Source organism: Periplaneta americana, chromosome 11 (assembly GCF_040183065.1).
Source record: "Periplaneta americana isolate PAMFEO1 chromosome 11, P.americana_PAMFEO1_priV1, whole genome shotgun sequence".
NCBI lineage: Eukaryota > Metazoa > Arthropoda > Insecta > Blattodea > Blattidae > Periplaneta > Periplaneta americana.
The window spans coordinates 144,008,066-144,026,269 of NC_091127.1; the positions used below are offsets into that span (position 1 = coordinate 144,008,066).

The following is an 18,204-nucleotide window of genomic DNA, read 5'->3' on the forward strand; positions in this document are numbered from 1 at the left end:
GTTGTTGGTAAAGCCTTTAGTAAGTCCGCAGGTAAAGCATTCCAGTCCCTGATAGTACGATTGAGAAAAGAAAACTTTCCAGTGTCCGTCCTCTGCCTTCTTTCCCTCAATTTATATGAGTGGTCGTTCCTTGAAGAGTAATTTGGCGGCTGCAACCTATTTTTTATTTCTCTCCAGGCAGGCTCACCTCTGTATGTTTTGAACAGTGCGCATAATCGAATTCGCGTTCTCCTGTCCGTGAGTGTGTCCCATTTTAATGGTGAATTTTTCCGACAACACTTGAGAGCCCGTTTTTGAATCTTTTCCAGTGTCTTAATATGTTCTAATCTGTAAGGATTCCAACATGCAGCACCATATTCCATTACTGGACGTACTAGTGATTTATATGCAATCTCTTTGGATTTATCAGAACCTTTTCTTAGTACCCTCAACACAAAGTGTAACGCTCTCCATGCTTTTCCCGCTGTGACTGTAACGTGTTCCCCGCAGCCGAGATCGCTGCTAAATGTTATTCCGAGGTATTTACATTTGTCAACTTCCGGAATGGTTTCACACCCTAACGTATACGATGCGACTATTTTATTTCTTTTCCTTGTAAAGCTGATGGCTTTGCTCTTTAGAGAATTTATTTTCATTTTGTTGGCAATTGCCCAATCATTTATTCTATTGAGGTCATTCTGGAGAAGAGTAGTATCTTCATAACTTTTTAATTCCCTGTATACCATACAATCATCCGCGAATGAGCGAACCCTAGACAAGATATTAACTGTTTTAATTTTGTAACTAATTATGTGCACATTGAGACAGAGAGCCCATTTCAGATAGTAGCTTACATATTTGTCCAACTGATAGAATTTCGGGATGTATTAATATGCTTCCCTATACTATATTATCAAAATATTAACATGAAATTAATATATGAATAATTAATAATGCTCATACTACTTAAACTACAGTTTTGAAAATTTGCATGTACGTACCAAGTAAAACCAGTAAAACCCAGAACTAGTATGCAAAAAACAATTCATGTATCTTTTGTAGTTTATAAATTACAAAAATTCAATTCATTTAAACGTTGATGTCTATTTTCTCAGTTTAAATTTTTTCTACACATTCACTCCTTCAAAATATATCTACTCCCACATTTATTGACATATTTTTCTGAACTTTTTTCTGCTTTTCCAGTGTATTCCAATATTTTAAATTTCGCATTCAGTTTTGTGGTTAGTGTAAAGTATGATTGGGTCTACAAATGTTTAATTCCCTAATATGCATGATTTTTTTTAATTTTGAAATTATTAAATTTAATAATTTTTAATTCAAAACATAATTGGAGCTTGAAAAACTAAGTGCTAATTATGTTTTACCATGCCATAAGCTACCGTGAGAAAAAAATTATTAAAAAATTTGTGAAATTGTGGCACGAAGATAGGAATTATATAGATATAAAACATGAACATATAATATTAATATGAAGAATTAATTATGCTGATATTACTTACACTACAGCTTTGAAAATTTAGGGTCTAAGACATTTCGTAACCGGAAATTTCGTTACTGTTTTAGTATGTCACGTATATTTCGCCATTAGTTTCTTAGTCATCAAATACAGTTTGTCATCATGTTTATTTGTCACTGAGGAGATTTTGTCATTGAAGGTATTTCGTCATGTACATTTTGTGATCTGTTTTATACTGAGGGGATTTCGTTACCAAAATAATGCAGAAAATTACATTTAGGCTGTTTTCATTGTGAGTCCAAAACCATCACTGTATAAATATTTTAATGCTCTGTATTAACATGGAGTTTGAAGTTGCATACATTCAACCTGTTTTATGGAATTTCAATCAAAATTCCAACTGAAGTTGTGACATATGGCACATACGTAACCAAGGATGTTATTTTCTGTTCTATACGCTCCATATCTATGGACAATTCGTGCAGTTTTGTTATCTAAGAACGTGTATTTCTTATTTTTTTTCTGGATGGAGACTGACCTGCTTCTAATTTCTCAATGTCCTGATGTATCCTTGCAGTCTCCTCCTGTAGCAATTGAAGGACATGGTAAAAGTAGGGATGTGATTTACCCATTCATTCATTCATTCATTCATTCATTCATTCATTCATTCATTCATTCATTCATTCATTCATTCATTCATTCATTCATTCATTCATTTTATTCCATAAATTTTACATGAGCAATGAAGCTTTAAGATGTGGAACAAATCAAAATTTTACAATATTACAATTACAATTTTTACAAATTTTTATAGTTTTACAATTTAGTAATTTTCTACAATTTTTACAATTTTGTGCAATTTTTTACATTTTGGCGAGATGTAGTGAGATGAAGTGAGGTCCGAGGATTCGCCAAAATATTACCCGGCATTTGCCTTTTGGTTGGGGAAAACCTCGGAAAACCCTAACCAAAGGGGTTGATGCCAACGACTCGCTATAGCCCATCCGGCTTCAGTCCCACGGCTGTGGAAAACCTCGGCAGAAACCGAAGACCAAAGGGGGATCCAATCCAAGCCCGAACGCAGCTCCGGATCAGCACCCCAGCGAGTCTGCCGACTGAGCTACATCGATGGCTCTACTAAAAGTATACAATATATATCCAATCACATTATTAAATTTATAAACGCAAACGATCATTCATCAGTTGAGCTATATGTATAATACAAAACCAGTAGGCCTAAGTTAATTAAATTTAAGGCATACGCAATTCAACCAGTTGTGATACACAGAAATTGATAATACATATCATAAAAATTACTTCAAATTACAAACACAAACAATTTATCAATAGAGCTATATAGATTACTATTCAATTTAAAGCATATGCAATTCATCGGCCAAAACTATAGAAATATATACAATACAAAGTAGCATACTTTCATTAAGCTATACAAATTTGTGCAATTAATATCAAGTAGATTAATTCAATTTATAATCATAAACAATTCATCAGTTGAGCTATACAGACTACTAAAATTTACAGCATATACAATTCATCAATTGAGCTATACAGACTACCATTCAATGTTAAACAAAAATATACAATGCATAGTAAACAGATTAAGGGGGCACTCAACTATATTTTGGAACTTTTTTCCTATTTGACCAATCTTTTTTTAAATTTGGAGAAAAAGTTTAATGTACACATGGAAAGTAACATGCAAAATCTCAGCTCATTAGATCCAATACTTTTCAAAATAAAAAATATTTCAATTTTTAATCAATCATTAATTACAATAACACTTTTTATTATCATTTTTTATTTTTTGGCTTTGTGCATTTGGCTGTGACTTCTCAATGAATAGGGGAAGAATTCTGCATATTGAGTTAGTTCTGTCGCGTAAATTTGTGTAGAAATTTAATTTTTCATTTCTATGACACTTTTTCTCCAATTTTTAAGTTGAATGTCCCCTTAAGTCAATATAAAAACATATTCTAGTTGAGCTATATAAAATTCTACATGTAGAATAATTCAATTCACAAGCATATTAAAGTATTGAGACGTCTATGCTACGCTTCACAAGTATTTGTTGTTCTGGGTAGATTCCATGTATTTGGAGGGAACATGGGCTGCTGCCTACCTCTGCCACGTCTACGATCCATGTCATAATTATTCTCAAAGTAATCGAAGATTGCGGTTAGCTCATCAATAACATTTTATATCGGTATCAGCCAGGGAAGCGACACGAAGGGAGGAAAAATTGTGGTGGCAAATAGTGATGAGGAAATTAAATTGGTGACAAAATATGGTGGTGACAAAAGTGACTCGGTGACAAAATGTTACAGTGGCAAAATGTAATAAGTAGGCCTCTGTGACAAAATCATCTGGTGACGAAAAATCGGTGATGAAAATTCCTGATCCCGAAAATTTGCAGGCATGTACCACCAAGTATTGCCCAAAACTAAATATGTTACCCGACGGGTGCGATAAAGCGAAATTAAGTTGTTTCAGATTTCACTGATGAGTAGAAAAAGTGTGGAACGGTTCTTTTTTTATTCAAAGATTAATTGTAATTGTTAAGAGAACGGTTTAATGGAACTGTGTCAGAAGACAATAGAATAGATTAAATAATTACTTGCATAAGATTGCGGTGATGTAGGTTAATCACTATGTCGTAACAGATTATGGGAAACGAGAAGCCTAGTGGCTCATTTCCTTATTAGGCCCGCCCTGCTGCCACGGTTACACTGCTTCCAGTTCAAGATTTTCTTTTTACTGCTGCTTTGAAATTGAAGGTCAGGGCGGTATAGCGACCTTAGCCGCTCTTAACCACGGCGCCTGCTAACGTTAGCTGACTGACATTCACAATGTTTTCTCTATTTCATCGCGGCTCCTATTTATTTATCACTGAGCTCTAGATTTTAAAATATATTCATTCATTCATAGTGTTCTGCCCAAGGACAGGTCTTTCACTGCAAACTCAGCATTCTCCAGTCTTCCCTACCTTATTACTTTCTCTTAGTCTCCGCATATGGTCCAGCTTATATCGTAATGTCGTCTACCATCTGATATCTTCTTCTGCCCCGAACTCTTTTCCCGTTCACCATTTCATCCAGTGCATCCTTCAGGAGGCAGTTCCTTTTCAGCCAGTGATCTAGCCAATTCCTTTTTCTCTTCCTGGTCAGTTTCAGCATTATTCTTCTTTCACCCACTCTTTCCAACACAACTTCGTTTCTTGTTATGTCTGTTAATATCACACTCTCATCTCCTCCATATCCACATTTCAAATATTTCTATTCGCTTCTCCTCACTTCATGGTAATGCCAATGTTTCTGCCCCATACAATGCCACGTTCGATACAAAGCACTTCATTAGTCTCTTCTTTTCCCAGAGGTCCGCAGAAGATGCTCCTTTTTATTAAAAACTTCCTTTGCCATTGCTATCCTCCTTTTCACTTTTGGCAGCAGCTGATGTTATTGCTTATAGTACACCCCAAGTATTTGAAGCTGTCTACTTTCTCTACTGCCTAATTTATAATTTTCAAGTTTGTCTTCTTTATTTTCTTCCTATGACCATGGTCTTCGTCTTGTTGGCATTTATCTTCATCCCATACTGCTCACAGCTGTCATTTAGCTCCAGTAGCATATCCCTTAATATCATCTCCTCTTCTGCTAACAACGCCATATCATCAGCAAATCTTATACACTTTATTCTTCTTCCTCGTACTATCACTCCTCCCATATTTTGAAAACAGTTCTTCACTAAATTCCCCAAGTAGATGATGGACAGTGTAGGTCAGGCCAGCAGAACCCGTAAGTAGGGGAACTATGACGTCAGCCTCACTTCACTTCTATTGGGGATGATCGAGTTCTGTTTAGAGTTGTTGACATTCTTTGCGTGTCGAAGGTCCATCAGTGGCGGCACTATAATTTTCAAAAAGGATTGTAATAAAGTCATTGTATTTATAATGCGTCGTTTCAAGGTATACGATTGTATTAGTTTTTCTGTCGGTAGTTTCTTTGGGTGATATACATAGACATTTCGCTAGCCCGCGCTACGAGCGTGTTAAACTAGCCCCGGCGATCGACTGATTACTTGTACAGGATTCATATCATATCATAGGCCTATCGCTAACACTGGTTTATGAATACGAAAAACGTTAGTTCGCTGATCATCCACCTGAAGCCCGCAATAAGAATGTCTATGAATATGGCCCTATAAGTTTTCTTTGCACCTAGCCTGCTTTAGATTTTCCGAAACTTTCCATCTATTATCATCATCTACGTAAACATAAATTTGTAGCATTTAAGTGATGAATCTTGAAAGTTAATATAAATGTCACTATTCATTTCAATACAAACTGAACACATCGAGTGATTTTACAATTCATTTTGATTTTCAGATAAATCTATTCAAGATAATAAATTTATTTAAAATGCTCAATCATATGATGTATCAATTTGCAAATTTATTATTTGCTAATACATCTTAAAAGATGTTTATGAGCGTTTTCGCCTGTACTACATCAACATACTCGTATATTCAAATATATGGTACGTTAAACCAAAAGTCCCGGGTTCGATACCTGGCCCCGGAACAGTTTTTTCCCTCGAAATTATTCAAATCAAGTTTACAAGGCGTTATGCCTGAAAGCTTGATTTGCAAACCTAGGACTATAAATAAAAAACTATTCTATAATAACGCCTGCAATAAGCAAAAGTAAACCTACTTATAAGTACTTCTTTTTGACCCAACTATTACCAACTTAAGTAATTACATATCACCATAATTCATTACATATCAATTTAATTACATATCTTAATTAATTACATATCACCTTAATTTATTTACCTATCACCTTAATTACATATCATCTTAATTAATTACATATCAACTTAATTAATTACATGACACAACGTAGATAATTACACTGCACCTACAATTACATTTTCAGTCTAATCTTCTCAACCTTTACTTAAATGTATTGATTTTGAGAGGACCACCCTGAAAGATTGCCGCAGGTAAGCTGTTCTAGTCTACTATTGTGCGGTTAACAAAGGAAAATTTTGCCACGTCCGTTCTTTGTTTTCTCCATTTAAACTTCCTAATATGATCTGCCCTGCCTAAGTATGATGTGTTACTAATTAGCATTGATGTCGGTCCATGCTTTGTGTCCCATTTGTGCCTTAAACAATGCGGTGAATCTGGTTTTTCGTCGCCTTGATTTGAGAAATTCCCACCCTAAGTCTTTTACTATCTCCTCACCATGTACCTTTCCCATTTTGACATATTTTGCTGCCTTGCGTTGAACCTTTTCTATTGAATCGATTTGGTTTTGTCTGTATGGATCCCAACCTACTGCACCATATTCCATAATTTGGCGAACAAGGGAGTAAATAACTTCCAATTTGTTATAACACGAGTACAATGAAAGTACTATTACTCTGTGTTTAATATAGAATTCAAAACATTCGCGTCTACTATTTAGATAAAGTTAAAACACTTTGAACCTATAACGTAATTATTTCAATCATTTGATACTTCTGTAATGGTAATGGAAATTCTCATGAATCGAAACAAATTATTCCAGTTTATTTCTTCGAAAACAAACCTACCAAATTCGACTGTTTTACTTATCAAACATTTCATTTTGTCTTTGAACTCATAATGTAAAATTCGAGTTAAGGACATAATGATTTCGAGCTTGAAATATGGAGCTTACTAATTAGATACATCGCTACTACTTTGGTCTTATTGTATGTAGTGTAATCCGTTATTTGATTTTTTGTTTTAATTTCTGATTTTTGCGTGCTAACATTTGAAGAGTCCACTGCAAGAATGATGGATGTCACTTTCTTGTCGAAAATGAACCAAGACTGTCAATGCATAGCTTAAAACATATAGAATTTACATAGAGAGTTACATGGCATTAACACTGATAGTCATTGTCCAGTAATGATCGGAAAATCACACTTAAGGTTTGAGCGCTAAGCATTTCAAACTTTCAATTGCTTCCCCTAAAAAATGTATTCCAAATAACATCCATCATTCTTGCAGTGGATTCTTCATTTCTGATTGCTGTAATCATCTCAGTAGATATATATGTATATCTGAAGAAGTATTAGCTAAAGCTGGAGAAATATGTAACTTTTGGATTCAATTTATGTAAGTTGTGATACATTTTATGAGTTTTTAGACTTTCAAGTTCCAGGACAGGGTAGATTATCCAAAAGCCTAATTCTGATGGTACACTAATTAGGCCTATATTAGTAAAATGTGTACGTTTCAAAGTAAATGGTTTAACAATTTTATTTCTGCTCAGTGTACTATCAAATGGGTTGCAGGGTATTTTACTGCTAATCTTAACAATATTTGCTCATCTGTTTAATACTTTTTTCCTTCTGGAAGCCTTCCTCGCCGTGTTATGTAGCTTTTTAAATTTTCTTCCCTCTCGGAGCTTTGTGCAAAGGCAATATTCGTCTTTTTCATTCCAACTTTAGCCGTAGGTTTACTTATTATAGGTCTTTGTGAATCGTAGTTGAACCAATACCCTTACTCCACCTAATACAGGTCTGGACATAAAGGGGAAGAGAAAAGAAAAGAAGATACCCTCCTCGTATCCTTTTCGCATACACCGCTTTAGAAACAACACAATAAAGCACTATGCATCAGTGGGGGATTTAGGCAACCAGCGAGAGCCGAAAGCTATGGTACGTGCCTTACACAATCCGCCACTCAGAAATGCTTGTCTTCCTGTCTACTCGTATCAGTCCGAAACATAACTGTCTCTGCTGGGAAAAATGAAGTAGGGAGTTAAGGGGTAGTCTGCTGTGACTCGATCGAGGTTTTAGTGCCCATGCCTGACCTAATATAATAAGAATGACATAATATGTTGAAGACGAAATTGTAACTCGTGACCATGAAGCTAAGTAGCGGCAAGGATGCAACTTGACTTTGGGAGAACCTTACAATATTTACATAAAAAACAGAAAAGTCCTGTTCTACGTAAAAGTGTGTTGCCTGTGAATGTTAAAGAAGTTAGATCAGTCAGCTGAGAATACTAGGTTTCATGGAGATGATATTATACGGAGCATCTTAAAAGATATGCAGCTGTAGAGAAAGAAGATACTTTGGTGCACAAGTATTGAAGTGTAAGAAAACTAACGGCTTTGTTGTCAAACGTCACAAACTCACTCACTCACTCACTCACTCACTCACTCACTCACTCACTCACTCACTCACTCACTCACTCACTCACTCACTCACTCACTCACTCACTCACTCACTCACTCACTCACTCACTCACTCACTCACTCACTCACTCACTCACTCACTCACTCTTTTACTCTCTCCCTCCCTCCCGATTACATGTCCGCAACAATTTTTTATATCTATCGTATTACCAATTTTACTTCTCTTTTAATTAATTTTCTTGAACTACTATTTACAAGCCACATGGAAAGAAAACTATTTACTGTGCAGATAGGAAGATAGGTAAAGGTTTCGCGTGTATGCGCCAATAAGGTGCTTGCAGGGTATGGTGGTAGGGCTTCATGCTTCCTTGACTTCTGCAATAGAATAAGGCTGTATGGTCGGCAGCACGCTCCGCCTGTCTTTTACCTCCGGCAAAGATTCGGTACTCAATTCAATAAGAGATTGAGTGAACAACAGAGCCTTAAGCATGGGGAACGAATATTCGGATTCATGCAATAGTAGAGTGGGAAATGTCGTGGTAGGTGTGTTAGAAAATAATGAAATAATTTTCAAGCGGTGTGTTTGATATATAAAGGGTGCGTCAGAAAGAACGGATGGATTTCAAACTATCGATACGCAACGAGGAGAGAGATATAGTGAGGGGGACCACGACTGTTGGGTCAGCCGTAGAATGCAGTTTCAGTTGAGAATATGGTGTTGGTCTGGTGTACAACGTGCTTTCATCGTAGAGACATTTTTGAAAAATGAAGAGTCTGTGATCACCACTCAGGACTCATTTCGACATCGGATGTCACGCTAGGATTCCAACTCGGAATACAATTTTGCGGTGGGTGGCTTCATTTCGTATCACAGGTTCAACATTAAAGAAGAAATCACCTGGACGAAATTCTATTGCACTGAGATTGTCCGAGGCTACGGTAAGATCTCGCGCCCTGTGACTTCTTTCTTTGGGACCATTTGAAGGCGTAAGTTTGTAAACATCGATCACATACACTGGATGAACTGAAGACAGCGATTCGTGAAGAAATCGTGGCAATTGCACCAGCTATGACTGTGAAAGTGATGGCGAACATCAGAAAACGCCTCGATGCCTGTATTGAAAGCCAAGGACATCATATGGATAATGTTGTTTTCCATAAATAAACTGCATGTATTGGTGAATATGTTGATAACAATAAATTTTTGATTTGATGAATCTTTACAATTTTCTTGCCATGTGAAATCCATTCGTTCTTTCTGACGCACTCTGTATATATATATATATATATATATATATATATATATATATATATATATATATATATATATATATACAGTAGAACTTGGTTGTAACGACATCCAAGGGACCTTGAACATTATGTTGTTATAAACGAGTGTCGTAGTAACCGAGATTCACATTATCAATCTAGTGAGGTGGAAAATGAAAAATAACAAACTTAATTAGACTTATTTTAGATTTATGTATTGACTTTTAAGCCTACAATGAACAAAAATAAAATACACGTAGGCCTACAATTATAAATACTGTATTCTGTATTAAAACAGTTTGTTCGGTACTCACCAAACTATTTTACTTAGAATTGAAGTAATCAGTCATTTTACTCTGTTGTCTTCTACTTGCCCAATACACACTTTCTAGGGCTAAATTACGTTCTATGTTCATAATTTCAGTTGCAATTTCACTGCTCCCTTCCCTAGGTTCATAGAACGTGTTCATAATTCTAATGACTTCTAAAGCGTCACTCACTTCTTTTAGTGGCCATACTGCATTAAAATGTGTGCACTTGGTGAAAACTTCCTGTCGAAACTGATCTAATACCTCATGAGAATCCGCCTGCATTCCAGAGGTCTATGACAGAAGGAGACTGTAAAGAATTTGTCAGGGTCAGATTTCAACAAAATATTTCTTAAAATACTTTGGTTCTTAGAAAATCTTATTCCAAACTGAGATTGAAAGTGACGTTATATGCGAGGTAGACGCATATGCGTTTGTCGTATTAGGCAAGGTAGGAAAGCATATGTCTTACGGGAAATTAGTTGGGACCACAGAATATTTGACGTTATAGGCGAGGTTTCGCACAAAACGAGGTCGCTATAACCAAGTTCTACATATTACTGTACATGCAATATATTTAAAAGGAAGTAAGAATTATTGTTTAAGACTATGGAATTTAAAATCAGTTTAGATTCCCTAAAAGTTGTTACAAAGCAAAATCCATTCTCTGTTGTTGTAGAGTGAATCAACAGATACCGACATTAAATAAATTGCTTTATCTAGTTATCGTGTTGAGAACGATACCTTCATAATTTCTTTGAAAAAATCATCTGTGAATTTAAAACAACTTCTCAGAAGAAATATGAAGATTGTTATTCTAAATATGGCCATAGTGAGTAGAAATAATCACAATAGTTTTCTTCCAGAGTCTCACTGGCAACGCCAAGGATGGATTGTTTCTTCATGTCTAATACAATTTCAAAATATGTCTTAAAAATGGGAAAGGATTCAGGCCGTTGAGCCGCCACTGCTACTACTATTAGGTTTCTACTATTTCTGGACATACTACTACTACTACTACTACTACTACTACTACTACTACTACTACTACTATAACTCAACCTTGCATAATACTTTTCTCAATAGCAGTAGATTGTTCTCACAGCCATACAGCATTGAAACAATCTAGAGCATAAGACTTCGTTAAACACTTCCGTAATATGAATGACATAATGAGATGTGCGATAGTTATCTATGGAAACTGCAGGGAATGCAGGTGTGGTATCCATGCTTTCTTTATTCCACTAAAATACTTATTTAATTTATAAGGAGCATAGGAACATCTTAAAACTGTTGACGACAAAAAATAAACTTGGATTTTGTTAAAATTTAGTTTGTCTTTATTCCACTGCGAAAAATCTTCATTTTGTGCAACATTGTTTCTGTTACACAATAGCTCCGAGCATCATCTTCTAGCTGGATTGTTCAGTACAGCAATATTTCTTAGAGTTGAATTAAAATAACAAATCGACGTAAGAAAGAGACATACCAATACGTATTCATATTGGAGTGACAAAGGATGAGGTTAAGGTACTTCGTTGAAAGAAAAATTGCATATATTCTGTTGTAAGAAATATGTTTAATATGACATTACATTTCGCAATATGGAAATGCGTTTTAGAAATTATAAATAACTAAGTTTTGTGAAATGTGGTGATGAGGACTTAACCGAGGATGGCCTTGGTGTGGAAGGGAGCGGCATAAGCGGCGGGGGCGGCGTAAGCCAGGGGAGCGGCGACCTTAGCGACAGGAGCGGCGTAAGCCAAGGGAGCAGCGACCTTAGCGACGGGGGCGGCGAGGGGGGTCTTGTGCACGACGGCGTTGAATCCGTTGACGGGATCAGCGGTGTATTCGACGGTGCGCACAGTGCCGTCGGGTTCCACAAGGCTGTAGGCTCCCTGGACGACGTCTCCGCTGCGGCTCTCCTGCTGGCTCTTGGAGTCACCGGTCAGAGCGTCCTGGATGTCGTAGGCATAGCTGTACTGGGGGTTGGGGTCGTAGTCGGTGTCGACGGCGACGGGAGCAGCGACCTTGGCGATGGCGGGAGCAGCATAAGCGAGGGGAGCGGCGACCCTAGCGGCATAGGCGGGTGCGGCATATGCGGGTGCGGCATAGGCGCCATAGGCGCGGGCGGCCAGAGGAGCGCCGGGGGCGACGACGGCAGGGGCGCCGATGAGACCGGCGTGGGCGGCGGCCACGAGGGCGGCGAGGACGAACAACTGAAAAATGAAGACATGTGTTACAGACAGTACGGAATGCTGAATATGTATTTCTCCGAACATATTTTTTGATAAGAGAGTTATATCTTGCCTGCTAAATTATATTGTACACTAATGCGATTTTAAGAAAATAGTTTTCTTTTCATAGTTCACAGTTCTACATTGATATTACATATTTATTTTCGCTGTTCTGAAAGGACAGTGAGAAATAATATCTTAGATGTTCTTGCTATGAAACAAGTTAATGTTAATGTGGGGCTCATGTACAGTGGACATGGCGCCAAGCTGAGACGACGTACCTTAGCTGCCATGCTGAACGCTGCGGGAACGAATCTGGCCAGTGGTCGGGTGCCGCAGTTTTTATACCATCATCTGTCGCAACGCCCTCGCGCAGCCACGCCTGGGCATGCGACCCTTCTAGGTCGGACTCTTAGGAATTCGAATGAGTGATCGGCCTTCCCTCCCAAGTGTGAAAGGCGATTCACACACTGTTCTGCTGATAAAAGAAGTTTTTACAAAATCAGAATTTGCTCTAGTATCGACCTGATTTTATAAGTAGTGGTTATGCGATCTGTGTGTAGTTTGAAGTTAAAATCGTGACCGATCAGTCCAAAGTCATATTTGTAAACGATTAGGTACAATTTCCTTCTTCGAGATAATAGTTTAATGTCTTGGGACAAAACACAATTAGTATTACCAGACAGGGTATGGATGTATTTAAATTTTCGCTATGACTATGGAAAAGAGAGACAGTGACCATTTTTAACCGTCTGCACATTTTACATTTAGACCTCTGAATAATGGATGCAGTAGTTAACATTATATTGTTCAAGAACTTTTAAAATAATTTAGAATTTATTAATACCGTATTTGCTCGTGTAATTTGCGCCCCCGCGTATTTTGCGCACCCTACTTTTTAAGGGATTATTTTGAACTTTATTTTTGCTCCGTGTATTTTGCGCACACATTTTACGTACATATTTTTTTCAGTGTAGTAGGGATTACGTACATATTTTTTTTCAGTGTAGTAGGGATTTTCCTTCCTTCAGTCCATCGTAGGTCATTCACCAGCAACTGAAGTACCTGCTTCAGAAAGAAACCCCAAAGTCCCGCTACTTTAACAATGCTTGTCCTTGGTAGAGACAAGTTACCGGTATAGAAAATTAGCCCTACCGTAAATATTTATCTATACATATACTAATTGAGATAAACTCAGAACAGGACCTCTTATTTGAAAAATCCGCATATTTTACGCATCCCAATTTTTCAGTGGCCAAAGTTAATTAAAAAGTGCGCATATTACGCGAGCAAATACGGTGGTAGTAGTAGTAGTAGTGGTAGTAGTAGTAGTAGTAGTAGTAGTAGTAGTAGTAATTGTAATAATAATAATAATAATAATAATAATAAACACGAAGAGGATGGCAGAAAGAAAAATATTTTTCGTTGCAATCAATACAGCTGCACAAACCTCATTGATTGGATTTAATGTGATTCCCAAGTTCTTTGAAAGCTTCAGGAAGACTTTTGAACTACCACTGACATTTACTACTGACATCATAACTTCAGTTTTGAAACGCTCTTGCCAAATTCTGAGTTATCATATTCACTCTGTTTAATATCTCTTTCTTCCCTTTATAATTCATATATATTTATTTTAATTTTCTGTCAACAAAATTATGTAAACATTTAATATTTTAAAATTAATGTAGGAGAGTATACTGAGTCCTTCTGGGCTACTTACAATGGGAGGCAATTAACAATTTATTAATTAATAATAATAAGAATATAATTATATATATGATGTATTATATTAATAATAATAATAATAATAATATTATTATTATTATTATTATTATTATTATTATTATTATTATTATTATTATTAAATCTGCTAAGACATTAGATATTTGGCTTGGAGTTCCTCCAAGTCGTTGACGCCAGTCAATGAGATTTGTGCAGTTGTATTGATTGCAACGAAAAATATTTTTCTTTCTGCCGTCCTCTTCGTGTTTCTCTTACGTTACAAGATTAAAGAAACAGTAAACGAAATCTCTCCTCATTAGTCAACCACTATCACATACTTCTTCTTGTCCACACCTGTGGAGTAACGGTTAGTGCGTCTGGCCGCGAAACCAGGTGGCCCGGGTTCGATTCTCGTTCGGGACAAGTTACGTGGTTGAGGTTTTTTCTGGGGTTTTCCCTCAACCCAATATAAGTAAATGCTGGGTAACTTTCGGTGTTGGACCCCGGACTCATTTCACCTGCATTATCACCTTCATCTCATTCAGACGCTAAATAACCTAAGATGTTGATAAAGAGTCGTAAAATAACCTACTAAATAAAATAAATACTTCTTCCTTCAGTTAAGTCGATATTTCTCTAGCTTAGTCTGTTGAATTTTATAATTCTTTGGTTATCTTTTACAATTATGTTTGGGCGATTCACAGCTTATTTACTGTATTTAAAAATTTTAAATTATATACTTTTCCTTAACATCTAGATTGATATATGAGAGGCTGTTGTATATTCTTGGTAGAAATCTCATGTCAGCAACTATATCCTCCCTTCCCCGAATTTCTTTAATCACAGTTCGACATCCAGTGCAATATTAATATTCAGACTCTCTCTCTCTCTCTCTCTCTCTCTCTCTCTCTCTCTCTCTCTCCCCCCCTCTCTCTTTGCCTGTCACTCACACACACAATTTTGCAAAGAGGTATGTCAGATATTAAAATCTTTCTTTCTCATAATTATAGCCTTATTGACATAGTTGTATTTTACGAATGGTATATTTGGAAATGCCCCAATATACGACGTTTCGAGACTTGGATCTGCTCTCGTCTTTAGCTCTTTTCGTGATACTGACACTTCTTAGTTTTTTTTTTAATTTCCATGAGATTAGCGGAGGCAAGGATTTAAGCCTGAAACTCTTTAACACTAATCCAGTACGTTAACCACTAGACCACCGGACTGGACTAATGTTTAACCACCTCCAAATAAAAAATAAGAAAAACTGTCAGTATCATGAAAAACACCTGAATAGAAGAGTAGACCCAACTCCGGAAACGTCGTGTATTTCTAATATATCAAACAATGGACAATGTCCGAAAAAGGCGAGTCATTAATCATATACCATTGTCACAGAAATGTAGACTTTTAGAGATTCATTAGTAATTTATACTTAATTATTTTATGTTCTCAGAGCGGACCGATTCCCCTAAATGATTTAGTGATTTATTTCAACAGTTGGCAGCACTGACTCATTAGGCAGACGTCCACTCACCACCAAAATAACAATCGCTGTATCAGTTTTACTTATTATCTCACACAGAACAAGATTCTAAACAGTATTCACACTGTACAATAAAAAGAATATTGTGGAGTATTTAAAAAACAGCTGTAATTTTCTTATTTAACACCTTCCTCCTGCAAACAATAATTTATTTTTCACAAAGAAAGAAATACTACTTCCGCGCGATTCCAGTTCTATCAGCTTCTAATTTATTATAAAGTAACTTATGAGATGGAACACCTTACAAACCAGTGTCGATGGCTCTAATATTAAATATTTTCTAAAATTGACCCGATTCGCCCGCTGGGCCTATTCGCCCCGCTTACCCTATATTTACATTTCTCCTTATGTCTGTTGAGCTTAAGTGCCTATTCACTTATGAAACGCGTACATTGTGCTGAAAAATTTAATTATATATCTATTATACTAATTTCTGATTGAAAAGTATAATGACATATTTACACATTAAGAAATTACATATAATAAGTTTACGTAATATTAAACATTAACAAATCTTGTGTTTTATTTATATATTCTCGTTTTAAACAGTCCAGAATAACGGGAAAGTTTGATAGTAATCGACATTGTGAATGATCATCCATGCTCAAAGAGTCAAATTTCTATCAATCGGCCTGGGTGGTGCAGTCGGTAGGGTGCTGGCCTTCTGTGTCCAGGTTGCGGGTTCGATCCAGACTCAGGTCGATGGCATTTAAGTGTGTTTAAATGTTACAGGCTTATGTCTGTAGATTTACTGGCATCTAAAAGAACTCCTGCGGGACAAATTTCCGGCACACCGGCGACGCTGATATAATCTCGGTAGTTGCGAGCGTCGTTAAATAAAACATAATTTATAATTTCTTTCCGAGAATCGGGTGACTGAAATTGATTGTCACATATTGCTCGTTTTGCAGAGCATGGCATCAATAAAAAAACGCTCAATGGAATACGAAGAGACTAACACAAACATACTTAGGCCTAATTCCGCAAAGAAGTATTTCAGACATTGAAATCTTGCGTATTACATAATCCATATGTATCTTTCGACTTCAATAATTTTTGCATGGAAATCTTTTACGTTCAAGAAATAGGGCTTCAGACATTTATATGTGGATAATGTGAAAATTTGAATCTTTATATAGGTACAATTTACTATGTGGGACTCATAAGCTTATAGTGGATAGCTTATAATGCTTGTTTCCTTTCGGAAACCCAATCTATACAGCATGTGTTTATATGGAGTTTGTTACATTTCTAAAATCACAGATGATACCTCTGACTTCTTGGTGTCTTCAGGCGAAAGAGACTCGAGAGTGCTCCTATGTTCATATTTATAAACCTTCGCTTTAATCATGGAAGCGATTCACTGGTCTGTCCATGAAAAACTGCTCCTGTGTATGAGCTGGTGGTTAATTTTTTTTTCTTATGAATTGTTGTAGGAAATGTTTCAGTGCTTCGTTTCCAGCACAGATGGGAAAACCATTTTCCCGACCGAAGCGTCGGATTCTTGTTAACTGACCAGGATGGAACATTATTAAATAAAAACCTTTAACTTAACTTCACTATATTGTAATGATCCTCCACAACTAAGTATATATTTTTGATATAATTTAACTAAAAATAAAATGAAACTGAGTGCCAAGTTAGAGCAGTATTCTATTTTTTTTTTTGTGGGGAGGGGTTTTTAGACTAGTTTATTTCTAAATTCTAAATTATTCTCAATCTTCAATCCTCTAGTATACAGGGTGTTTCCGATGTGGTGTTACAAACTTTCAGGGGTGATCGCGAAGGGCACATGTATCAATTTGAGATAAGGAACCCTGGTCCGGAAATGACTGAGTCGAAAGTTATAAGCAAAAATAGTTGTGTGGAAATGGAATTGTAATTTCGCACCACGTGCCCTCCTTCCCTTAACCTCTGGAACAGTCGTGGAAAAATGGTATGGGCCGGATGTCTCCTACGTGGGTACCTGACCCGATACAATCTGTGAGCTTGTCTACTGTTCCCATTGGCTCATCCGTATTCGAAAATCAGGTCTGCTTATTCCACTCTCGTGTACTCCTCCATTTCACTAGGACTGATCGACTGGACACTGCAACTTGTACACATACACTGCTTTCTACAGACATGCATATCAGGACCGACCATGTCCGTTACACATTACGCTATCTGCATTGCTTTAGTGTAGTTTCCTGTCGCGATCTCTCAGACAGCGCACTGAATGGAATACTGTATGTAGACAACGTAAACAACGTCAGATGAATGCAGTATGTGTAAGATGTACAGATAAATACACATAAATAAGGTGTACAGAGGAATAAAATTATTTCATTTCCAGAGAACTATTTTTGCTTGTAACTTTCGACTCGATCATTTCCGGACCAGGATTCCTTATCTCAAATTGATACATGTGCCCTTCGCCATCATGCCTGAAAGTTTGTAACACCACCTCGGAAACACCCTGTATAAC

The 18,204-nt window shown here is 36.6% G+C and overlaps 2 protein-coding genes across 3 annotated transcripts in view; one reads left to right on the forward strand and one right to left on the reverse strand.

Annotated features, from left to right (window-relative positions):
* Positions 1–18,204, forward strand: part of LOC138709386 (neurobeachin-like protein 1) — a 686,489-nt gene that overhangs the window by 388,294 nt on the left and 279,991 nt on the right. The gene's annotated exons all lie outside the window — the stretch shown is intronic.
* LOC138709383 (cuticle protein 21-like) lies at positions 11,789–12,905 on the reverse strand. The gene is made up of 2 exons (XM_069840121.1): positions 12,748–12,905; positions 11,789–12,448 (listed from the first exon to the last, which is right to left on the reverse strand). Exons 1-2 carry the CDS (start codon positions 12,757–12,759, stop codon positions 11,894–11,896), a joined length of 567 nt encoding a protein of 188 aa, XP_069696222.1. The 5' UTR covers positions 12,760–12,905; the 3' UTR covers positions 11,789–11,893.